This window comes from Electrona antarctica (assembly GCF_951216825.1).
Source record: "Electrona antarctica genome assembly, chromosome: 3".
Taxonomy (NCBI): Eukaryota; Metazoa; Chordata; class Actinopteri; order Myctophiformes; family Myctophidae; genus Electrona; species Electrona antarctica.
In genome coordinates this window covers 49,466,730-49,492,545 of record NC_136808.1, presented here as the reverse complement: position 1 = coordinate 49,492,545, position 25,816 = coordinate 49,466,730, and the positions used below count along the sequence as shown (strand labels likewise).

Here is a 25,816-nt window from a genome sequence, read left to right as displayed (position 1 = left end):
ATTGAATCACTATCCTGACTTTAAACACTGTCGGCACTAAACGGCTGCCAATTGATCTGTAATTTAATCACTATCCTGACAAATAAATAATCCTAAACAATGAATAATGGTAAAATGATTAGTAGAAAACAATTTGTAATCAGAAAGAAGGAATGTCCGTCTCCACTCCGTATGATCAAAGGAAAATCTTCTGTTTGCTGCATTCCGTTACCTCAAAGTTCGCTTCAGCCACGGACCAAGTTGAGAAAATGTTCACCGCTGTTTTCGCTGAAAGTTCCCGTAATCATCCCATCATCACCTCCCCCCCCCAGCTCTGAAACATCAGAGATGGGAAAACGAAGAGAAAAGCAACATCTTCATCACAGACCCCTGCTCAGGTCCGTGAAGGCCCTCAGCTTGTGTTGTCAGTCGGCCTGGAAAGTGGAAACCGCCGCCGCGCCAAGCGTCGAGTGGTCGCCTCACCCCGTCGGGGACCTCCGCTGGTGTCCCCATGCCGTGCTGCGCCGCATCGCTCCTCTGCTCGCCGTCCCCTGCGTAGAGTTGATGACCGAAGGCCCCTCCGTGTGGCTGTCCGCTCCTCGTCGACCGCTCCTCTGTCCACTGGCCAGTTGGAAAGAGACGCACGTCGTCGCTGCGCAACACTCCTCATCGCGGTGGTCCGCCGCCATCATCGCCGCTGGAACACGTCGTCGTCGTTCACAAAAACCCGCTGATTAGACTGAATAAAAAGCCGCTGATCCTTCCTGTCTGGCGCTGGAACGCACCAAAGACACCGGTTTCGAAGCACCACATGTTGTATCTTATGGACACGAAACACTACGAATACTTAACCAAAACGGGAGAGCAAGATAATTGTGAGACGCAGCAGACAGCAGAGTGATGTTGTTTCTCAGAGATGTTTTATTTCGGAGTACACAGCAAAGCATACAGGCTCCTCCGGCGGCCTTACGCCGTCCCAGACTGACTGACTAAATGACATAGAAATCAACTAGCTTAAGTACAGTTTTACACAATACACATAGCTCCAGACAGCTGGCATTTGGCCACCCCCCTAGATAGTTAGAGACCCTTTGATCAATCAGTCTGTTCCTTCATGTCAACAAACTCCTTTTGTCATACAAATAGCCACAGGAAGGCACATAGCAAATTGCAAGGCCCTCACCACATGGGATCGGGTGTGTGGGAAAGACAGTCACATACTTTGGAGACGAACTGACTAGTGCAATTAACTATACCTACTGAATAAACAGTTGTCGAGTAGCCTACATTTGTTCACATAGCCTATGTTCAAGAGAATTATTGATTCATAATTCACCACATGGTCCTTTAACTCCATAGACACATACAAAACAGAAAAAGTAAAATAATCACGGCATTCCATCTTTAAGAGGAAGTGTTCTAAATGGCTCCTCCCCCAGGGCCTGGGTTCTACGCAGGCATTGGCCCTCTCCTCTCCTACGCCAGGTTCCTGTTCACCGGGATCGGAACGGCGTGCAGCTACTACAACCACAGATATGGCAGCGTGGTGCGCGTGTGGATCAACGGCGAGGAGACCATCATTTTCAGCAAGTAAGTCCCGTTAAAGATGTGGCCCAAGATACCAAAGTGGACCAGTGTCCATGATGTACCCGACTGTAACCTACTTCACTACTACTAGAGTGATAAAAAACACCCACAGCACAACACCAGAGGGAGCTCCTACTGATCTCATTCCCCCCAAATTTGGCACAAACCTGGGGATGAATGCATTCCACCAATAATGTGTATAATAATGTTTGTTGCAGGGCTGCTGCAGTCTATCACATACTGAGGAGCGAGAACTACACGGCCCGGTTTGGCAGTGAACCCGGCCTGAAGCTTCTGGGGATGCACAAGAGAGGAGTCATCTTCAACAGTGACCACCCACTATGGAGCAAAGTCAGGACATATTTTGCCAATGGTGGGAAAGCCCTCTATCCTCCTCCTGTGTAAAGGTGGTTTCAGACGGGAAGCGAGTGACGCAGGCGTTCTCGACCTGGATCAGCTAATGCACGGGTTCCCAAAGTGGGGTCCGGGGACCCCTAGGGGTACTTGAGGGAGTTCCAGGGGGTAACTAACTAGCTCAATTAGAGATATAAGGAACCAAATGGACCCTTATGGGTCTGAAACTCAGAGAGTGTACGGGTCCATTTGGTTCCATTTGTACACTCTCTGAGTTCAATTAACAGTGGTTTTACAATATAAATTGGGGTACCAGAGATAGAAATGGCATTAAATCGGGGGTTCGTAGCATAATGCGTGTGAATTTGGGGGTCCATGAAATGAATATGTTTCGGAATCACTGCTAGAGCCCTTATCGGGGTCACTGGCATATGTTTTCAAATGGGGGGTCCATGGCCTAATAAATGCTGATTTGGGGGTCCTTGACACGAAAAAGTTTGGGAACCACTGAGCTAATGTACGCGTCTTCACATGAGGGCCGCCTAGACTTAAAAAAGAAAAGCTGATCACAATACAGGTCTAGTTTCCCACGGCTGGCGTGTGCATGCCCACAATTCAGCCGCTGCCCGAACATTACGAATATAGGAGCTTTCTCTGTCCCTTAATGGTATTTTCGTCCCGCGTCACCTGCTATCTTTTTTGCGCCTAGAGGTGTGGTCATGGGCGTGTTGGCACGCTTTCCCCTAAATTGCTATTTTGGTCACATACATTTGGGAAGTCGATAGCGGAGTTTAAAAGCACCCGTAAACCGTGCCAAATGAGTTCGGTAGGCACGCCGCACGCGCCTCAATGGAGATGCCTGCAGGCACAGACAGGCTGCCTCATCTCTCCTTATTCTCCTATCTCTTTGTAATTTTCCTATAATCAGCAGAAGTCGAGTGCCTGCCACTTCCTTGTGTCCATTGTGTTTATATAATTGTATAGTCAAATAAGTTATTTGTGCGCGATTCCATTTCCATTTGCTCTTTCAGTTCATGATCACCCCAGCAGCAAATGGGGTTTATTGACCAAACTTTCCTTTTCGCTTCATACCGTTCCGTAGAGACGGCCTACACTCCTGACCAGAGTGGAGTCTGAGTGTGCCAAGGTGGGCACACTCGGACACAGGGACGGACACAGGGACGGACACAGGGACACACACACATAGCTGTCTATAGACTGGTTGCACCACTCAAAAAGGAAAATAAGCTAAAATAGGGACCTATTTCTCCAGCGCTGTGTGGACCCGCCCCTTTTCCACCAGAGTTGAACCGGTTAGGTTATTTTTATCCCGTCTAATATTGAACCTGTTCAGAGTGTTTCTACTATAAAATGAATTGGTTCAGACTTCAGGACCTTAAATGTTGGTTCGGAACTGAATGAAAAAGTGTGTGTGTGTGTGTGTGTGTGTGTGTGTGTGTGTGTGTGTGTGTGTGTGTGTGTGTGTGTGTGTGTGTGTGTGTGTGTGTGTGTGTGTGTGTGTGTGTGTTTGTGTGTGTGTGTGTGTGTACAGCCCTCTCAGGACCCAGCCTAGAGCGCTCCAAGGAGATGTGTGTGAGCTGCACCCGCAGACAGCTGGACCTCCTGCAGTCCGAGTGGGCAGACCCCTGGGGTCGCGTGGAGGTGGTCAAGCTGCTGCGCTGCATCGTGGTGGACGTGTCCAACAGGCTGTACCTCAGGGTGCCTTTCAACGGTCAGTATACTACGACCAGACCAGTGGCGGCAAAAAGTACTCAATGTTTTACTTAAGTATAAATACTGCAATATAGAACTATACTCGTTACGGTACAAGTAAAAGTCCGGAATTCAAAAGTAGAAGTAGAAAGTAATGTTTATTCAGAATGTCTTGTTTCATGTTTTCAAATGTCTAAAGTAAACATCTTTTGAAAACTGCGACGCATTGTGTACTGAAGTGGTTAATGTAATGTAATGTTTTGTAATAATAATCCAAATCACCGAAGTAACTAGTAACTAAGGTTTTCTTTTTAAATAAATGTAGTGGAACAAAAGTATAATATTTGGATCTGAGATGTAACGGAATAGTTATTTAGTATATTCAGTGATTTCACTTAATTCAAATATCACGTCTTTTTTTGTTTTGTTGTGATAATCCTCCCTACTATAGAGTGTGCTGACCATATGAGGAGTTCCTCCCTGTCCCCAGTTAACCCCTGGGGGTCAAAAAACCTTAGGTTTCATTTTTGGCTAGGTGGCCCAGCCTTCATCCAATCAGGATAGAGAGGGGCCTTCCATCAATCATGATCGAGTGGGGGTGGGCCTTGGTGTGTGTGCTGTTGGCCTGTCACGTGTCCCCCCACTGTAGTGTGTGCATGTGCACATCTTGTTACCGGGGCGGACCGGGAGGTTTTCCAAATCACCCAAATCACTGAATGCTCCTTTAAGTATAAATAAATACAAGTATTGCAAATTGGAAATACTGAAGTAAAGTACAAATACCAGACGAATCTGCCACTTGAAAAAAAGTGGTCTGGCACTCCTCAGTTTGAATTACATTTTGCTCACCCCAGAATTCTGGGGAGTCTGGGGGACCAATCAGCAGTGTTGTTTTTGGCAGCACATTTTGATTTTAGTTTTAGTCATAGTCTCTTGTCTTGAATAGTTTTCATTTAGTTTTAGTCACATTTTTAGTCCATCATACTACAGAGAAGGACCTGCTGGTGAAGATACAGAACTACTTTGACGCCTGGCAGAGCGTTCTGATCAAACCTGGCGTGTTCTTCAAGGTGGGATGGTTCTACAAGAAGCAGCAGAGAGCAGTGTAAGAACACACAACAACACACACTAACTGGACACTGACTGTCACACACTGGCTCCCAAACTGTAGAACAGTCAGAACTGCAGATTCACTCCCAGTTTTCTGCCAGTAAATCTGAAGACTGACCACTTCAGACTCTACTTTTTGACTATAGTAGTTATGGCGACCACACACGCAGTCTTTTGCAAATGTAAACAGATAGCATGTTGTTTAAATATTGTAAGTCACTGAATAAAGAGCGTCTGCTAAACGCCTACATTGGACATTAAAGCCAGCATGGCCTCACCATGTCCATGTTGTGATGTTCTGCTTGTGTGCGTGGTCAGCCAACAGCTCACCATGTCCATGTTGTGATGTTCTGCCTGTGTGCGTGGTCAGCCAACAGCTCCAGGATGCCATGGAGAGCCTGGTCCAGAAGAAAAGGCAGATGATCGATAAAACTGATCTGGACTTTGCATCGGAACTCATCTTAGCCCAGGTCCATCTCTGCATGACAACACTGGTTAAAATACCTTTCTAGCGTCCAGGGCGTCTATGGGGTCTACTTGTACATCATATCCAGGGCGTGTACTTGTAAATGATCCCAAGGCTACTTACAGTACAGTGACAGTATTTTAGTTTATAACTAGAACCGTAGGTCATTTTTCCAAGAGTCCCCCCTGGATTCCTTGGATCATGATGCAACTCACTACATAGGCATAGGGCATTCTGCAACGAAGCTGATTGCGTCCGTCCGTGTGTGTGTGTGTGTGTGTGTGTGTGTGTGTGTGTGTGTGTGTGTGTGTGTGTGTGTGTGTGTGTGTGTGTGTGTGTGTGTGTGCGTGCCCTGCGTGCGTGCGTGCGTGCGTGCGTGTGTGTGTGTGTACACAGATTACAGAATCATGGTGAACCGATCGTAGACAACATCATGTGTTAGAGATGATCATAATTTGTGGTCTGTTATAATGACAGAATCATGGCATTATGCTGATGATATGTGTTTTATATTAACAGAGTCATGGTGAACTGAGCGCGGACGATGTCAGACAGTGTGTGTTGGAGATGATCATCGCTGCTCCAGACACTCTGTCCGTCACTCTGTACTTCATGCTCATGTTGCTCCACCAGAACCCCGATGTGGAGCAGAAAGTCCTGGCGGAGATTGACCATATTGTGGCAGGTGACTTATTGTGACACAATCCTATTGTTCACACTCAATCACACACAAACTATCCTTGAGGGGTTTCCAGGTGTTCCCCATCCCATGCAGCTAGGAGTTGGTATAACCAAATGGACCCTTATAGATATTTAACTCTTGAGAGTGTAAAATGAAACCAAATGAACCCTTACGGCTCAATTTGGTTTCATTTTACACTCTCAAGAGTTAAATTATTGTTAAACATCTGCATTACTTAAGTTAATACATTTGCAAGAAGTCTACAAAATTAGAGAATGTACGTATAATAATTGTTATTTTGATCAGCGTTTGTCTGTTATCTCTCCTATGGTATTGTATGGTATCAATATCATGGAAATGTTTACATATTCTTTTTTGTCATCAAAGTTTTTTAATGATTTTACAATAAAGCATACAAAATACACATGACTTACACAAAAGAAAGAGACAAGAAAAACACACAAAAAAACAAAAACAAAACTAGCAGTCAAAAAAGAAAAACCCCAATGGACAACACCCCTCCACATTCTGTTGTTGACAATAGTGATTATATCCGTAATGTATTACCAATTACAAATTGTTAATGCAACCAACCTTTAATATACAAATAAAAGTAGTCCCATATTTCATGGAACTTCCCTTTGACATTGTTCCTCCTGGCAATTGAGTATTCGAAGGATGCAGTTTCCGTCATAAGTTGGGTCCAGTCTGTGATCTCTGGCGTAACAGAGCTTTTCCAGTTTCTCAAAATCAACCTGGCTGCAGTAATAAGACCTGCAGTCACTAATGCATGTTGTGCCTTGGTGACCCCCTGTGGCAGCACTGTGCGATCACCCAAGAGACATAACCTCAGGCATTCTGGTAGTATTAGCCCCATCCAGTCTCCAAGTTTCCCCAGTACCTCTTTCCAGAATGGTATAACCACAGGACATTCCCAAAAAGCATGTAAAAATTTACCATTTTCCCCTTTACATTTCCAACACCGTTTGTCTTCCACCAAGCCCATCCTAAACAGTTTCACAGGGGTATAGTAGAATCTATGTATAATTTTGTAATGTATAAATTTGCTTTTAATATCCCTAGTGGCCCACCCAACTTTGGAAATTATATTTGACCATTTCTCTTCACTTATTTCACATCCTAAATCCCTTTGCCATATTAATCTAAGACTTTCAGTCTTTGCACTTTGTAATTCCATTATATTTTTGTAAATTATTGAGGCCCTATGCATTGTTGGTGGCCAGTCAAAAATAGTTTTCAACATATTAGATTCCTCTATACCCCTGTTAAGGTTGAACACACTTCCAACACTACTTCTTAGTTGAAGATATTTCCAAAATTCACCCCTACCCATCAGGTTAAATTGATTCCCCAACTCCTGATATGACTTAAAAGTTGCATCCACATATAAATCATCAATTACACCTATGCCATTTCTTTGCCAAGGCTCCCAGCAGAATGAATGTTTACCTATCGAGATGCGTGGATTATCCCATATAGAAGAATATCCCTGTTTATATTTGGATTTCCCCATCAGCCTATGGACCTCAGACCATACCCAATGGGAATGTTTCAAAATGGGACTCTTCCCCCCTTCTACCATTTTAATCTGAGAGAGAACCTGTATGGGCTTGAAAGGAGCCACCATAGACGTTTCTATCTTTACCCAGTCCAGTTGGTTATCCCCTTCAGCCCAATGCCTCGCTAGTTTAGACAATTCAAAAGATAGATTATACATTTCTACATTCGGAAGAGCCAAGCCGCATGTTTACATATTCTTTAGTTTTGGGTCCGCAAAGGCTAAATCTCATCAAATCCGTCTGTGGCTCAAATGCAGAATAAACTAGAACTGCACTCTGTCGAGTGCCTACTTGCAGGTTGCACACAAGTAGGCCATAAATGACCTATTAGTGTGCAAGCAGACCGAGCAAGTACTGTCTACGAACTTTCAAATCTCAGCCTCTCAATAAACATTGAAATGAAATACTAAAGTCAGGTTATAACTGGCTGTCAATGGGGACGTAATTACGATATGTTTCAATATTGGTTGGGTAACAGGTCGTATGTATGTATGCATGTATGTAAGTTGTAATATGAAAGTACTATACTGTGGTCGGCTGGCTTTTTTATGTGCGTATATTGGTAGTAGGTATATATACTGTATACTGATGTTGATGGTGACGTAATTAGGATATGTTTCAGTGTCGGGTGAATTAAAGGTAATGTCTGTATGTATACATGTATGTAATCTGAAACCTATCTTTATTACGTCACCATCAAAAGCCGTTATAACCCGGCATTGATACATATCTTAATTATGTCACCATCAATACCTACCAAGCATACACGTGCATTCGTACCAGCACGACCACAATACTTGCGCACTCTGCTTGCGCAAGTAATAATGGGCCTTGAAAACCACCGATCTAACCATCTCATGTTGGGACTTCTTGTGGTCAGCGGCGGATGACCAGACGGCAGAAAGGGTCGACTACAAGAACCTCCCGGTTCTGGAGAAGTTCATCAACGAGTGCCTGCGCTTCCACCCCGTGGTCGACTTCACCATGCGCAGGGCGCTGGAAGATGATGTCATCGACGGCACCGCGGTGGCCCGAGGGACCAACGTCATCCTGAACATCGGACTGATGCACCAGACCGAGTCCGTCTTCCCCAAACCTGACCAGTTCAGCCTGGACAACTTTGACAAAATCGTACGTCTGTTAACTGTTGTCACTCTACAGTATGTGTTAGCCTTGCGTAGCCAGATAATTAGTCTCGTCCTTCTCAGTGTTAGGATTTCTCCCAAGGAATGGTTTAAAAAAGATTCAAACAGACTCTATTGGTGAGACCTGGCTACAACCAATCAGAGTAAGCACAGCCCATTCTTGCAACATACATCACATGTGATAAGCCCGCCCCATCTTTGCATACTGGGACCTGATTGGTTCTATCCTGGTGTCAGACAAATCTGGTTGGTTCCTCACTATACTGCGTAGGGACGAAATCCTCCCGCAATTGAGCAATGCCAGACCTAAACCTGCCTGGGTCTTTTTTGAGTGGTGCAACCACTCCAAGGAACAGCAATGTCCCTATGTCCATGTGTACATGTGTCCCTATGTCCCTATGTTTAGAGGACCAGTAGGGGCAAAGGTGGTGCTGTTGTGCTAGAAACAGAGAGAGAGAGATAGTGTTGCACTGTTGCCTGCTAATTACAGAGAGAGAGAGAGAGAGAGAGAGAGAGAGGTGTCTGCTAATTCCCCCACACAGTAACTCTGTCATTTCTCGACCGTTTTGGACGCGGGGCGGCTCGCCGGAACCGGGCTGGCACCCTGGGCACGTTCATGTGGCTCTGGAAGTTCCGGGGACCCATCCGAGGACCCCCCCACCACTCAGTTCACACGGGTGTGATTTCTTTTTTGTCTGCGTAGGCCGGCATAGACCATACACGGTTACACCATAGACCAGTAGTTCTCAAACTTTTACCCCCCCCCCCCCCCTCTCTCTCTCTCTCTCTCTCACCCAGCCGGTTCTTTTATATTTATATATATTTCATATTTCCCAGGTCCCCAAGCGGTTCTTCCAGCCGTTTGGGTGTGGTCCTCGCGGGTGCGTTGGTAAACACATCGCCATGGTGATGATGAAGGCCATCCTGGTCACCATGCTGGACCGCTACACGATGGCGCCCCCTGATGGCTGCACAATGAACAGCATCAATCGTACGCACAACATGACCGTGCAACCCGACAGCCACCAACGGGCCCTGACCATGACCTTTCACCCCAGGCCAAAGGTCAACACTCAACGCACCCAGGAGTAAATCTAATTAACCCATTAAGGCCTTGAAGGTCGATACTAAAAAATGCCTTCTCTGTAAATCCAGTGACGGAAAGTAGTCTTGCGTAGCCAGACAACTATTCCACAATCTCTGAATGCTATATAGAGTCTGGTTCTCTGGAACTACACCTCCCGAAATCCGAGTAAGGAAGCTGCCATTTCCGTTCACGGAAATATATTTTAAAATATCTTTGCATTTTTTTTTCCTTTTCTGCTAAGTAACAAGCTATATATGCTTAGATGTTTTCTATTTATATTAGGATAAATGTGCGCGAATGTAAAGACGAAACGGAAGTTGGGAGGAGGCTCCACTTCCGCTTTATGTTTTACTCATGATAGAGCTTCCGTTGCTGAGTCCAGACTGTATGACGGAAGCATTTGAAAATGCTTACTTAGTTTAGACAGTTTTTGGTTTAGACTAGTCATTGGTTAGACCAGTCATTAGTCCTACAACTACAACCTATCTCAAACCCTTACCCTAAACCTAACCTCCCATGGGGCAGCACACCTAAACCTAACCTTAACCCATGTCTAACCAATGACTAGTCTAAACTAGTCATTGGTTAGAGTAAAGTACTTGATTAAATACTATTAGCAAGAGGTTGTGATTATGAATAATAATAACTACATTGGATAAATTGTTGTGATTATGAATAATAATGTGTTGTGAATGAGAGGAGCCGGGAACAGAGTGCAGGGAACAGTGAGGTTACAGGGAAAATAAGGTGGAGGACTTTTAAGTACTTAGGGAAGGTGTACAAGACGGTGGTAAATGGTGCATTTATATAGCGCCTTTATCCAAGGCGCTTTACAGAGATTGTGCATTACATTCACCCATTCATACACCGATAGCAGAACCATGCAAGGCGCCAACTAGCACATCTGGAGCAATTAGGGGTTCAGTGTCTTGCTCAAGGACACTTCGACAGTAACTCTGGGGGAGCCCGGGTTCGAGCTGGCAGCCTTACGGTTACCATCCAGGCACTCTACCCCTGAGCCACCCCCCCCCCCCCCCCCCCCCCTTTTGAGACCAGCTATGTTGTATGTTGGTTTAGAGACAGACAGCTATGTTGTATGGTGGTTTAGAGACAGACAGCTATGTTGTATGGTGGTTTAGAGACAGTCGCACTGAGGAAAAGACAGGAAGCAGAGCTGGAGGTTAGCAGAGACTAAAATGTTGAGGTTCTCTCTGGGGGAGGATGGATAGGATCAGGAACAAGTACGTCAGAGGAGGGATAGTGGAGTATATCAGACAGTTATGGAGGAACTGCCAGGCAGGAGGCCTAGAGGAAGACCAAAGAGTAGATTTATGGATGTAGTGAAAGAGGACATGAAGTTAGTTGGTGTGCAGAGAAGAAGAGGCAGAGGACAGGGTGAGATGGAGGCAGAACAGACGACATTGATACATTATTGTGATTATGAATAATAACTACATTGGATGGATATGTTGTGAAGTGATGGGCTCTCTTATCATCGTACATCATCATGTTCATGACATTTAATAGACACCATGCCGTCAATTTGCTCAGACACTATGACATAAAATTCTCCATTCATTGTCAATGGGAATTTAATGTTAGTAGTATGTTATATGTCTATCTGCTTTGATCAATGACCGTCGATTCATTGTCACAGCATATTCTAGCGGAATAAAGCGTTTTTTGGTGTGTGTCACTGTCAACAACAACATTTTAGATGTGCTGTATACCTTTTGGGGATTTATTTCAATTGCTACTTTTTGCTACTGCAGGAGTTTGGGTCTAGCACTCCACTGAAAACCATTGCTGATTTTTCTCGTTTAGAATAATTCTTTATTTTAATCGTAGCATGTGACATTGTGTGAAATAAATGTCTGTAATAAAATCATCTGTTGACATTAAGAAGTAGTCTGTGATATTTCCATCAGAACACAACACTGTCTCATAGTTATTATGTTCCTCCAAGCATTGGGTGCTTGTAGATTATGCTTGTAGATGTGCTATTTTTAGGTAGGAGGCGTTGTGAGTTTGTAGATCTGCAAAGAGGTTTGGTGTAGAGGGAATAGGGAGCAGTTGTTTGTTGATGCATGAAGTAAATTAAATAAAAACATTCATTGGTGGCCTGGGCTGGGCGGCTGGCGTAGCTGTCTGGGCACCTTGGCTGGTAAGCCAGCAGTGCTCGCGAGTTCCACTCCTGATACCGACGGCCTTATTACTGCGTGTCATTCATCTCTCTCTCAGCTAAGAGGTCCTTGGCATGAAAGGGGTTGAAGGGCTCTGGTGGATGGGTTATAATGCCCCCATTTTGAGAAGAAGAGGATGAGCAGTGCTTTAGCCCCCTCTGGTGGAGCCTTCATTACCCCCCCATCCAGCCCCCCTATAGCACCTCCAGTCACACTTTTCTGGAGCTGTCTCTGCCTACTAGTTTATCCTACTATAAATGCGCCACGTCTCTGTGTGCGTGTGTACGGTTGTAATGCACGTAATTCGAGAACCGTTTGCCCCACCGACTTCAACTTCGACACACACGTTCCACACCCCCGCAGGGAGTGCAGTGCCCGAGTCGGTCGGACCCACGGTTCTCCAGAACCACCACAAAAGGCCCCTCATCTGTGCAATTTCCAGCCTCTGCCTCAGCCAATTGATTGCCATGGCAACCCGCCCACACCTGAAAATTGATTACTTAACCACTCCACTTTTCACGTCAGTTTGCACTCTTCAGACACAGGCAGATACAGAGATATCCATGTGGGACACAGACAGATAGTTAAAACGGGTGCTATGACAAATTGACAATTTGGGATTATTATCCCAAGTTGCATCGTTCTCAAGTAGGCCGGTGGTTGACGGGCACGTACAGGTCTATAGTCATTCTTCAATTGAAAATTAACATTTGGACTTGATGGCTGTTATAAAGCCCAAAACCTCTAGCTCGAACCAAAAGGAAATTCACTCATAGGATTATTGAAGTGATCAAGAGCCACATACATATACTGTACACATATACTGTTCCCTGTTACAACTCACACCTTCAACGGCAGATACAACACAACATACACACTGATTGAGATTCACATCGACATCAGCATTCAATTCCAGAGCCAGAAACAGTTACTGAACCGGTTTCAATTTGCCACCCAAAATGTAGTTATGTGTACTATTACTATTATAACTAATAACGGTAATAGTAGCTTGAATCACACTAGTATACACACATCATACAACACAAGCAGCAGGAGCAAAAAACAAAGTTCATTCTATAACGGTTGCGACAATAAAAGAACCAATTATAGCAAAATGAGGTGGTGTAAAAATCAAAGTTTAACTGCAATTTAACAAATCAAAATCAAGTTTTCAATGACAAAATGTTCACTTAAACAGATCAAAATAAAAAATAAAACTGCCTCAAAAGGGTTTACTGTAAATCAATTAACACTAGCATGACTGAAGTGAAACAGACACAAGTAGCATGTGCTTAAATTCATACTCGCCTGAACCGATCATAGTTTTGTCTGCTGTGTCTACCCTTATTTAATCTGCCTGACTGAGTTCTCTATCCTGATTGGATAAAATTGGTATCCCCACCTGAAAATGCATTTTCTGTTTAATAAGAAGCTGGAGAAGACATGGAGACTCCTGTTACTGAACAAACACTGATAGCAATGATTGCTATCATAATATAGAGCTTTTTAACACTCATTTTAACCAAATAAAATCACACCCTACCTTTAACTGCCATGAAACGTAATGAGCAGCCATGTTGTGTGACTATAACTGACTTTACTCACTGACTTACACTGGCTCTCCAAAATAAAAGTACATTAAACATGTTTATGATTACTTTCAATGTCACATGAGTACAGTAAATGTCCAGTGTATTGCATCATAGCAATGACGTGTGTGTGTGTGTGTGTGTGTGTGTGTGCGTGCGTGCGTGCGCGTGTGTGTGTGTGTGTAAAGGTGGGTCAAATGAGGATCTGCCCGTTGCTGTTGGACAGAATCCTCATATCTCCATATTTTTTTTATTCATTTATTTATTTTCCCATAACTTAACACCCTACTTGATCATATTTCAACGGTCACACAAGATAGGAAAATATAGCAGATATACAAGCTGAAAGCGCGTCACATTGCAGATCTGCAATTTTGCTGAATTAGAATCTTAATGGTGAAAAGCAACAGTTTTGGACATATGAGGTTTTCACCTGACATCATGGCACTGCGTGTGAACTGTGAAGGAATAAATACCAGCACTCACGTTATCTGTTAGGATTCTTGTTTTATTTCAGTTTTCCCCAGCAAGCATAACAACAGACAGACGAAAGAACAACAACACTGTGTGTGAACACCACAGCTGCTAATGTATCATGACCAATCAAATGATGCCGGCCGTGAAGACACCCTCGTGTGACTGTGTGGAGCACATAAAAAGTCAGACCCAGACAGCAACACACTTCAAGGAGACCCCCGACCTGATCTCCACGGACACACACACTTGTAGAAGACCCCGACCTGCACCAATCTCCACGGACACAGAGACCACCTCAGGCTGATCATGCTGCTGAGTCCTCAACTCCTGTGCTTGCTGGGCCTCATGGCACTAGGTAATAGAATTGTTCTTTTATCGTTTCATATGCTTCCATAATGGTTTTAAGGACCGCAGTTTGACATACATTTAAGGCTTTTATCTCTGAATCAAGGCTTTTATCTCAAATCACTGTATAAAGTGTTAATTTAACTCTGATACACTCAGAGTCACAGAACTGTAAGGGTCCATTTGGTACCTAACTTAACTATAAATCATTTAGCTATAGGGACCCCCTGGAATGCCCTCGAGGACCCCCGGGGGTCCCCAGACCCCACTTTGAGAACCACATGGTTCTATATATGATAATAATAATATAATAAGGCCATATAATATAATATACAGTAATAAGGCCATATGGTTGCAGCGTTATGTCCAACCTCTTGTACATACCTGCACATGCATCTTTCATTTTATTTTGACATGATTTATTTTCTGTTTTTCTTTTATCCTATACAAAAAACTAGATGGCACTAAAATAACGTGACGCATTGTGAGCTTGTAGATCTGCTCTTTTCGACAAAGATATTTTAGTGTAGAGGGAAAAGTGGAGTCGGAACAAGTAGAGACCCCTGTGGCTCGTTATAGAACCATTAAAATAAAAGGTTCTTTAGAGAACTTTTGCCTGACAATTATTATTTCTGGAAACAAAATTGGTTCTTGGTGGCATATCATTCTAATTTGGCACCTTTATTTTCGCGTGTGCGTGCGCATGTGTGCGCATGTGTGTGCATGTGTGTGTGTGCGTGTGTGTGTGTGTAGGCACCGTGCACGCCAGTCCCTTGGCCGAGGAGGTGAAGCTGGATCAAGGGACCGTCACCTGTCCACTGTTCTGGACCAGCTTCAACGGCCTCTGCTACAAGTACATACCTAGACCCCTGAGCTGGAACAACGCGCAGATGAACTGCTACGAGACCTGGAGCCACCCGGAGTTTAGCTGCAACCTGGCGTCCGTCCACAGCCAGGAGGAGCACGACTTCATCCTGAGCCTGGTCCAGAAGAATGACCCGGCGCAGGGACCCACCTGGATCGGACTGAATGACAACTTTGTGGAGGATGCATGGATGTGGTCCGATGGCTCCAGTGTGAGGTACACCAAGTGGGAGAGTGGACTGCAGCCAGCTGCTAGCAGTAAAAACTGTGTGTATACAATCATCAGTCATCCCATTGGAGGTCAATGGGATGACTACGCATGTTCTTTTGCATATCCTTCTGTGTGCGTGCTCCGTACAAATTAACACTTCTTGTTGAGTGGAATGTATTGTGTGATTCAACTCTTGCTGACTTAAGGCTACTGAGTCTCCACAATAAAAGAGCATGAAATAAATATAATCCATGTGTTTACTGGTGCCATCATTTCAGAGTGTCTCCGTTGTGAAGCACATTCAGAAACATGCATAATATTATTAGCTATAGGTCTACCGTGGACTAAGAATGCTTGATGTTAATTATTAATTGCTATCACAATGGGAAACAAATCTTCAAGGTTTTAAAGAAGGAAATGAAAAACACCATGACATTTATTTGTACAGTATATTACATGATGTGGCTCTTTTGTTGGTTCCAAATATTTCCAATATTTCCAAATAATAATAATAATAAATAGACATACAAAACCGTGAGGATATGGCTTCTACATTACCCATAACAGTGACATATTAAAAACAAATGCTTTGCCAACTGTTTGGGGGCCAATGTATATATATTTTCCCTTCCTGCCATTGTTTGTGTTGTCATGGTTACGGTTACAGCCAGTGCTGTCCAAAGTTCTCTATGGGGGGAGAAGCTATTCTTTAGCCTGGTGGTACTTAGTGGCGAAAAAAAAAACTTCTGGGAACTCAGATTAGGTGGTACTATGTGTCTTGTGTTGCACAATGTGTACAATCAAATGCAGGACGACGTGCTATAATAGTAGTAGGCTTTATTCCAGACTGCGGTGGATCACATGTATATAGGAAGGCTGACTTCACACAACTGACTCTGTACCTGAAGATACTCCCAGCATGCAGTAGCACTAACCAATCACAGTGGCTATATCTAACAGACGCTAGGTGGAGATAGAGCATCAATATAAGCATTTATCTGTGAGAATATTACACTATGCACGCAGCCTTCTGCCTGAAGGGAGGGGTGGGGTGAGGTGGGGGGCATCTCTTTCATGGTACTGGGAGGCCTTTTCCTCCCAGGTATAGGCTACTTGAAGACCATGCAGTGGTCTAAAGTAACTACCATTTTTGAGGCATTTTTTATTTAGTATTTCCAATTTTCACTATACTTTTATTTCTACTCCACTATATTGGACACAAATATTGTAGGCCTACGTTTTACTCAACTAAACTTTACTTTACTCGTTACTTATATTAGTATTACAAAACACATGATACAGTGAGTAACCACTTCAGCCCTATTATATACATCTTGGCTATTTGAAAATAGCCGGTCTATAGATCTGCTATTTTCACAAGATTATTTATTATACATTTGAAAACTCAAAATGGGACATTATATTCTGTACAAAGAATAGCCTACTTTTACTTTTGGTACTTTAAGTACATTTTGAAGCCAAGACTTTTGTACGTTTACTCAAATAAATGGTGATTTCCATGACTTTTAATTGTAACAGACTATTTCTATATTGCAGTATTGATAATTAAGTTAAAGAGTGGGTGTCCACTCTGCAGCCAAATAGATATTATTGCAGATATGAGCTATATGCAGAAATACTAGCCCTGGGGGAACCTGCAGCATGGTTCAGTCATGGGAAAAAGTACTCACACTTATGTACTTTAAAAATATCAATACTGCAATGTAGAAATAGAGAGAGAATCTGGTTAAAATGTAAATAAAATCACATTAAAGTATTGGTATCAAAATGCACTTATGGTAAGTTAGTTTATGCAGAAGTACAGTATTGAGTAAATGTACTTAGCTACTTTACACCACTGACTGTTTTTTGCTCTACACAAAATATGCTGCTGAAAATATATGATCTAAAAGCTCCCAAGTGTTGTAACTCTTATGCGTTGTGAGTTTGTAGATGTACTGTAGCCCTGATGTAGCCCTTGGATGGAGACATGAGGGGTATTGTATATCTTCAACTGAAATGGCTTTAAAATTCATATAGTAAATGTTTTTTGCCTTTCTCTCCATCCAGATATGGCAACTGCCAGGTTTATTTTTACGGGCGAGCACTTTGGTCTGTGCGATCTGTTTGGATGTGGTCACAGAGCTGATCTCCACACCATGTGGACACAACTTCTGCAAGGCGTGAATTCAACACTACTGGGACCGTGGGACGTCAAGGGCATTTACCAGTGTCCTCTGTGTGATGCAAAGTTTCCAGCCAGACCTCAAATGCAAGTCTAATTGTCAGAGTTGGCTATACATATTCTGCCCTCCCTAGTGGTGAATTAGCAGGCTAGTTTGGCAGATAGCGAACAGTCTTTCCAATGAGCACAAACGGTTTGCAGTAGTCTTGTTTATTGCCACTGGATAAGTTGTAAAACTGCAATAAGAAAATCCAGAAAAATATGCATTCTGTAATATTAATGTCAAAACATGCAACAAAAGAAAAAACATACAAATGCTGCCACCATATATAATGTAATGTACTTAAATGGCATGCAGTTGTAGCAAAGAGTGAGGTTGATTAGCTTAGTTAGTTTCAAACATAAACATCAACATTTGCTTCATGTAGTGTAGTTTCAAAGCCTTTGGATGGATACACATCACCAAATAGACTGACCGAAGACTACAAGAAAACAATACTTCAAGAAAACCAACAGAAATATGCTTACAGTCATATATTTCTCAAGGCTTGTCAAAAGAGCAGGATCTAGCATGTTCTCTCCTCTGCTGTCTTGCATACACTTAACACATACTGAACTATGGCAAGCTAGAAGGGTCAAAAAACATCACATAGCAAAACTAAACCTGTAAGAAAACCAACACTAGGTGGCAATAATGCACACTAACAGTGGGCAGAACACAGGACATAAGAAGTGCATGGGCCCAAGTTCTAGGAGACCAATCGGCTCATGATATTCTTTGTGACATCTGTCCTGTGAGGAAGGACTGAAAATTGATTGATTGAAAATTTTATTAACAGTTTGCAGAATTACAGTACATTTCAAGCACAAACTCAATACAAAGGCTGTTAACTGTGAGTGGACGACCCAATTAAGCATTACACTTGTTTACAACAGGGTCCACCATGTTCAATTCATCAAAACATTTAGAGACGTACAAATAGACACTTCTATATAGACAAAGAACAGTACAGGAATTCATCATAATGGAGGTAAAAAGGGAAAATAAACATATACAGTGAGGGGAAAAAGGGGGGGGGGGGGGGGGATTCAGATTTTACGGGGGCCAGTTTCGAATTGCAGCCATCCGTAGGTGCCCTTTGAGAGAGGTTTTGAAGGAGTCAAGGGATTCGCATGTCTTAATGACTGTTGGTAGGGCGTTTCACATTTTGGTGGCATAGGAGCGAAAAGAATTTAGTCCCTTGTTTGTGCCGAATCTGGGACAAGGCTCTTGCGTCTTGTCTGGTATGCCTGGCTTGATTATTTCTGTGACACGCACCTGGAGCCTCACCTGAGGGTTGCAGGCCTTTCAGGGGCCACACTTCTATCTGCTCCTGTATCAGGTCTTGAATACAGGTTAATTGTGCAAGTGTGACCTGTGGCCACACTTTCTTTTTAACAAGGTTAAAGTCCTCGATTACACACTCTTAAATTAAAGCACACTCAACCAAAAACGTCTTTAGGGGGGTACAAAATAGTTATTATATTGTGCTAATACAGTGGGCACTCTAAAATGGCCAATAAGAAATACAATGAAAAAATATATTTAAAAGCCCTAATGCCTAAAATGTAACAGGACTGTGTCATTTGTCAGTTTCAATGTGATGGTAGCTGCCATGTCAAAGAACCATGTTAACTGTTCTGTGTTATGTATAGGTGTTACGATATTTGTTTTATGTTCTTTCGAGTGAGAACTGGTTTTTTTCACATCTCTCCAAAGCCTGAAAAATTATACTCAAAGTCTAACTTGACAATTTTGAGTATATTCTGTTAATACTTTTAGAAACGCTTATAGGTTTACTGCCGATGCTGTTTTTTAACTTTCAGTTTTAGAGTTGTCTTAATTTTGAGTTTTGTTATTGTTTTAATAAAACAATGGATATTTTTCCTTATTGAGTGCAACTACATTGTGACACATGCCAGCAGAGGGCATCCAATTGTACATTTCATTATATGTTACATGTACATTATGTAGCTACATAAGATTAATTTATTTTTGCACGGCTTCTTGGCTCATTGCAGCGGTACCAGTAACCAGTAACACCGTGCTGCAGCGTGATCCTATAATTATGCCCTAGGATAGGTGTAGGCTAGCAAAACATTTAGCACAACATTTGGAATGATGGCATTCTATGCAGTGTTGCTTTTTGCAGCAAACTTTAGTTTTAGTCATATAGTCTCATTTTAGTCACCTGGAATGTCCTAGTGTTAGTCATACGATTTTAGTCGAGTAAATCTACAGGTGATTTAGTCAACTAAAATTTATTTTGGCGGGTCTTGATGCCGTTTTTACACTTGCTGAAAATAGCTGATCTACAAGCTCACAACGCGTTGTGAGCGGCTATTTTCAGCATGCAACCAAGTGTAAAATGACTTGTGTCTTTTACTTCTACTGGATCTCTTGTCCACTAGTCGAGGGAGGGCGAGATCCATTCCAGCCTGCCACTAGTCCCTTCCTATACATTTTAGTCTAGTTTTTATTTGTTGACGAAATTGTCAGTATATTTAGTCTTTGTTTTAGTCATCATAGCTTAGTTTTCATGTAGTTTCCATTTAGTTTTGTCAGTGGAAAAAGGTAGTCGACGAAAAACTTTCGTCTTAGTTTCAGTCGACGAAATCAACACTAATTCTATGATTTATTGTTGCTAGTTTGATACAAGGCGTCTTTAGGCATCACTGCGCTGAATGATTGTTCTATAGGCCTGGAAATTGGGTTAAATATTCTGAAAACGTCATTTGTGAAAATGTATGTGAACACAGAATACAATACGTGATATTTAACCCATTTTGACCTGAGATCAGATTCTAAAAATGTCTTCTACATCCTGACAGTTTTCTGAAAAAGCTATGTTTCTATGTCAGTGGTTCTTCGATTTTTCAAAAATAGCAGACCTACAAGCTCATAGCGCGCCACTCGGTGGCGCGCTATGAGCTTGTAGATCTGCTATTTTTCAATAGCTAAAGCATAACATAATGCTAACACCAAAAGGGGTTCCCGCCCAAAATGGGTTTTAAAAAAGAAAAAAATGTCAATCAACTTTGACTTTAAAGACTTTTTTTTATTTTTTCAAATAAAGTTAATGGCTTGCAGTGCATATACTGCTTTGGAGGCGGCGGCAAGATTTCAAAAACACAATTCTACATACATACTTGCATACATGCAGTACATACTGTATATACATTCATACACAATGTATTAGCATCCATGTCAGGAGAGCAATGCTGAAATTAACAATGCTCTTTGATGCATCTTTCATAGAAAGAATAAGATCAATGACAGTCAACAAGGTTTGTTCATCATGGCGATAATAACAGGTAGCTTTAGACCGATCTCCAATTTAACATTTCTGTAGTGCCAGCAAATATAAATCATCTCTGTATAATACATTTCATTTGATATCACAGTATATATAATCTATTATGTTCTTTGTGCTAACATTGGGCCATGATCTCTTTATAAGCAGAATAACACAGTAACAACATAATCAGTGCAATGCCCATGTTACGTAATAAATAGCATCTGGCATTGCTATGCCAATCACAAGATGTTACACACAGTATACTGGCTGTTCAATACAGATCCAGAAGAAAGTCAACGTAATCTGGAAAGACACCATTAGAGAGCAGACATCCATACACCAAACGGACAGTTTCCTCTAAGAAATTACAATGTAGCATTAACATGTTTTCTTTTCTTTTTCAGCAGGGCAGGAAAATGTCAATCTCAAATACATAAGGGAGAGACACTTATTTTTTTTTACAGAAGATTAAAGGAGGATTTATGTGGGGTAATGTGCCCTCTTGTGCAGCATAATGGGCACAAGGTGTATAAAAAAAACAGTTTGCTGTCATCCACATAAATCTATTCACTATAACATTTGGTGACAATAACAGATCTACAAGCTCGCAACGTGTCGCGTTGTGAGCTATAGGTAGTCGGCAATTTTCACCGAAGAGCTTTGGCAGTGAGAAAAAGGCCTAGACCTAGTATAGAGCCCTGGTGGGCCCCAGTCAACAATCAATGTACAGTAGGGGTTTAAGTGGTTATTACCATAATTTCACTTTTGACAGTGTACAAATGGAGCCAAGTGGACCCGTAACAGTGCAGTCATGTACTGTATGGAGCTGTTACATGGGCTCTCACAGACCATATAGGCACCTATAGGCACAACACGCCACCAAAGGAGTTAAGGTTTTGATAAGAAATCACGGTAGGGACATTCGATTAACACGGAGCCCGCCAGAAACGAGGAACACGGAGGGTTAAATTTGTACTCTAGCCCGCCAAACACGAGACTCTCGTGTTCCAGGGTTTACATTCTTTAATCCATGTTTTGATCCGATTGTATCGTTAGCCACCGAAAGCTAACACAACAACATCAAGTAGGACAGCGGCCATTTTGAAAATGCGCGCGCATCCACTTCCATTCTAAGCCCTGCATTCAAAGCCCTGTATCTCAGAAACGACATTGAGGGGCCGTTTCTCTGGCCCAGACAAGCGTTTTCAACGGCCTGTAGCAGGCGCTGTGATACTCGCGGTCGGGTTTTTCCACCGCCGACCGAGAGAACAACAACCGGTCAAGACACCACACACAGCAGTTGTAACATGCGATTACGGATATTTGGCTCTTCAAAGTAAGTGTTACGCGCGATAAAACCCTGGCAATACGCTATCGTGGGATTAATTAATGCTGGCGGAAATTGGGTTGTTATTGTACTTGCTGCACACACATTGTGTTGCTCTATCGCTTTATGCTTAATTTATACTCCATTGGAATCGCACTCACAACACAAGCTTGTAAATTGTTTGTTTTCGCCATCCATAATAAATCAGGCCAATTTTGTTAGTGGTCATAATAATAATAATAAGGTCCCCACTGCTTTGGGGGTATCTTTTTGTAACTGTACATATTTTCACATGAAATGTGTCCTCTGCATTTACCCATCCTATATATTAGGACTAGCACACCCTGAAATGTCGAATTAGCACCACATGCAGTGCATGGATTCTCAAGAACATGAAGAGTAACGTGAGAAAAGGCCTATAACATTGTTTTTGCTTGTTAATCTCATTTGTTACAAAAAGTGTTTTTTTCCCCCATGTTGAAGCTGCCCATAATAACATACAACAACCATACTGCCGGGGACATATTGGAGCTTCAAGGATTTGATTAATCGAAAGAAAACAAACATTTGTATGCTCAGATAAAGGGCAAGTGAGTGTATTTTGTATGTGTTGATGTTCAGTCCCTGATCAGCTGTGTCATTATACCAGGGGTTCTCAACGTTTTTGGCCGGGGACCCCCGGAAATGCTTTGGCAATGTCTCGGGACCCCCCCCCCTGCTATTTTTGAAAAATCGTGAAAATATATATATATATTTTTTGAAAATAATTTGAGGACCCCCTAAAATAATTTGGCGACCCCCCCGAGGGGTCGCGACCCACGGGTTGAGAACCCCTGCATTATACTACAGCCCATTTAGGCTCATGGCTATAATTGCATTGATAGGCATTAGTCATTGGAATTATATGCATATTCTAATACTGCTTGATTAATTAAATGTGCGGATAAAAATAAAATCCCAAATGACATCGTAATGCAGAATTAAAAACCAAAACAGAAAATAAGTTATGTAGTTAAAATAAATTGCTTTGTTCTGCGTTAACATGACAATTAGTCAGTGAACATTAAGTGCAGGATGATCATTCACAGTAGCGTGGTTTAAAACAAAGACACACATTTGAAGGTAGTTTGTAAATAATACAACCTAATGTTGTGTTTGTATTAACAAACTAACCTGCTGTATGCTACGTTTAATAGTAACGACTAGACATGGGCGAATAATACAAATCCTGTCTGTTCTGGGTGTTTTATGTGCCTGGATCCATATTGTTCATTATTGCACTGTACTGCAGTTCATATTGTAATGACTGACTGCTGCTGCGCTGTGATCTACTGCACTTGAGGTCAGAAAACCAAAGTCACATCTTGATCATCCCTGAAAGCTTAACGGTTAGCATTTTGTATTTGTATTTGTACATGTGCGTGTGTGTGTGTGTGTGTCAGTTAAACTGTTGCCGTGTGGGTGAGCCTTAGAGTCATCGTTCCAACAATCTCAATAAAGAGACAAGGAAGTCCAACCAGTCAGTTTATCGGTGGTGCACATTGTTACAGTGACATGATGTGTATGTGGAATGTACTTGCATGTTAGTCTCACCTGTGTGTGTGTGTGTGTGTGTGTGTGTGTGTGTGTGTGTGTGTGTGTGTGTGTGTGTGTGTGTGTGCGTGTGTGTGTGGGCATGCGTACGCGCGTGTGTGTGCGTGTGCGTGCGCACGTGTCTGAGTCAGTATAAATGAACCCCATGTCGTTTACAGTTGTGACGTCAGCAGCCGCTTCTTTTTACGTGACATTGAGGAGTTTCACCGGCAGGACAGATTTTAACGCGTGCGGAAGGAAAACACTGTCCATCTCAGTTCCGCTGCCCGCTGAACAGCTCTGCATGGTCAACCTGTGGGACTCGGTTGGCGTAGAGACCCACGGTGGCTCTGGAAAACCCACGCTCCTTACATGCACAGTAGACACGCCAAGAGCAAGAGCCGGCCAAGTGGAGCACTTCCATGTTGCTTTGACATTTTAAGAGAGATGTGTCTCTTATTAGACTGCGTGCTAAATCAGAACCATTGTGATTGTCTTTCTATGATGTCGTGTGTTTGTCATTTAGGGGACGGGGGGACGTTAGAACGTAGAAGGTTCCTCAGCCGCTCTCCAGATCCTCTTCCTGCTTGGAGATGTCAGGAGTCTCAGGACTGTCCCTCCAGTAAGTGAACGGGCTGAAGGCGTCTGACCCCTGGCTCTGGATCAGCAATGGAAACTCATGGTCTGCCACCTCACACAGACGCCCATAGCTGAGAGAGAGAGAGAGAGAGAGAGAGAGAGAGAGAGAGAGAGAGAGAGAGAGAGAGAGAGAGAGACACACGCACACACGCACGCACGCACGCACGCACGCACACACGCACGCACGCACGCACGCATGCACACAAGCACACACACACACACACCTAGATGAGAAAATGCAGGCACCCTAACACCAGTGTTCAGTATACAAATCGACATTTACATACAGGGCTGGCTGCTGGCATAAGCAAAAATATAAGCGATCGCTTAGGGCAGATCACTTAAAAAAACAACAACATTATATTATGTCATGTATACCCTATGCAAAAACTGCCGTTATAATTTGAATATACGATAAAACAAAAATATCTAAAAAAGAATTCTCTGAGGGGGCTTTTCAATGGATCCTAAACCACATAAAAGTATCAAACTACCAAAATCCACCAGAATATTGGAAATGTAATACTCTGTAAAACCCATTCAGAACGGGAACCCCTTTTGGTGTTTTAAGCATTATGCATACTTTAGCTATTGAAAAATAGCAGATCAGGTCTGCTATTTTTTTTAAATCGTGAGAATGTGGTGCAAATCTTTGAATATATTCTTTCAGAGCGAACGTTTTTAACTCATATCTTTACGCCCGGGGGGGGGGGGGGGGGGGGGGGGGTTCCTCCCTGGAACAACATATTTTCAGATCTGGATCCGCGGCTAAATACAGATAATTCTGGGGCTCCTTGACATGAAATTGAGAACCACTGACACAGAAACATAGGGTTTTTCTGAAAACTGTCATGACTTAGAAGGCATTTGTAGAATCAGTTCTCAGGTCTAAATGGGTTAAAAAGTCCAATAAGGGAGATACGGGAGAGAGAGGGGAGGGGGGTGGGGGGGAGGAGGGGGGGAAACGTACGAGGAGATGTTGGTCTTGGCGTGTTCCTGGACCAGCTCTCCCTTTGGATTGACAGTGAATATTCTGTTCAGAGGAACACCCACCTCCTTATAGGAATACACGTCCTGCACGCACGCACGCACACACACACACACACACACACACACACACACACACACACACCATTGACAAGAAAGAGTTACTGAAACTACACTTAATTTTAATGCCAGAACAAAACATCAATCATGCTTTTCTATCAAACTAGACATAAACTGTGTCGATACTGTAAAATAACCTTTTGATTACATGCAATACCAGCTGAGGAAATGCATCTCTCTTTGTTATCTGATCCTACAACACCCAGAATTCATTGCAAAGGCTTAGTTTACGTTTCCAATAATTGCCCCCTAGTGGCAGAGGGGAGAACGGTGGTA

At 42.8% G+C, this 25,816-nt stretch overlaps 3 protein-coding genes across 3 annotated transcripts in view; 2 read left to right on the top strand and 1 right to left on the bottom strand.

The window, feature by feature from the left end:
- Positions 1-1,402: 1,402 nt before the first annotated feature.
- On the top strand, positions 1,403-9,708 carry LOC306919836 (aromatase-like; the record flags this gene model as incomplete). The annotated part of the gene is made up of 8 exons (XM_079496386.1): positions 1,403-1,569; positions 1,785-1,939; positions 3,473-3,652; positions 4,624-4,738; positions 5,114-5,213; positions 5,729-5,894; positions 8,352-8,602; positions 9,454-9,708. 8 exons carry the CDS (start codon positions 1,403-1,405, stop codon positions 9,706-9,708), a joined length of 1,389 nt encoding a protein of 462 aa, XP_079352512.1.
- A 4,459-nt stretch (positions 9,709-14,167) lies between these two features.
- Positions 14,168-15,613, top strand: LOC306920423 (dromaiocalcin-2-like). The gene is made up of 2 exons (XM_079497170.1): positions 14,168-14,307; positions 15,051-15,613. The coding sequence occupies exons 1-2, from the start codon at positions 14,259-14,261 to the stop codon at positions 15,524-15,526; spliced, it is 525 nt and encodes a 174-aa protein (XP_079353296.1). The 5' UTR covers positions 14,168-14,258; the 3' UTR covers positions 15,527-15,613.
- An 8,729-nt stretch (positions 15,614-24,342) lies between these two features.
- The window catches only part of lpin1a (lipin 1a), a 35,375-nt gene continuing 33,901 nt past the window's right edge, over positions 24,343-25,816 (bottom strand). The window contains exons 23-24 of the mRNA XM_079497099.1: positions 25,404-25,507; positions 24,343-24,504 (exon numbers count right to left, since the gene is read on the bottom strand). Coding sequence (XP_079353225.1) covers positions 24,354-24,504; positions 25,404-25,507 — 255 coding nt within the window. The 3' untranslated portion in view covers positions 24,343-24,353. The remainder of the gene's footprint in view (positions 24,505-25,403; positions 25,508-25,816) is intronic.

What these genes read in the sequence shown, in the direction of transcription:
- LOC306920423 (XM_079497170.1), top strand. Translation starts at nt 14,259, where the DNA reads ATGCTGCTGAGTCCTCAACTCCTGTGCTTGCTGGGCCTCATGGCACTA. An exon ending in GCTGGGCCTCATGGCACTAG is followed by an intron (nt 14,308 to 15,050) that starts GTAATAGAATTG and finishes GTGTGTGTGTAG; the next exon opens with GCACCGTGCACGCCAGTCCC.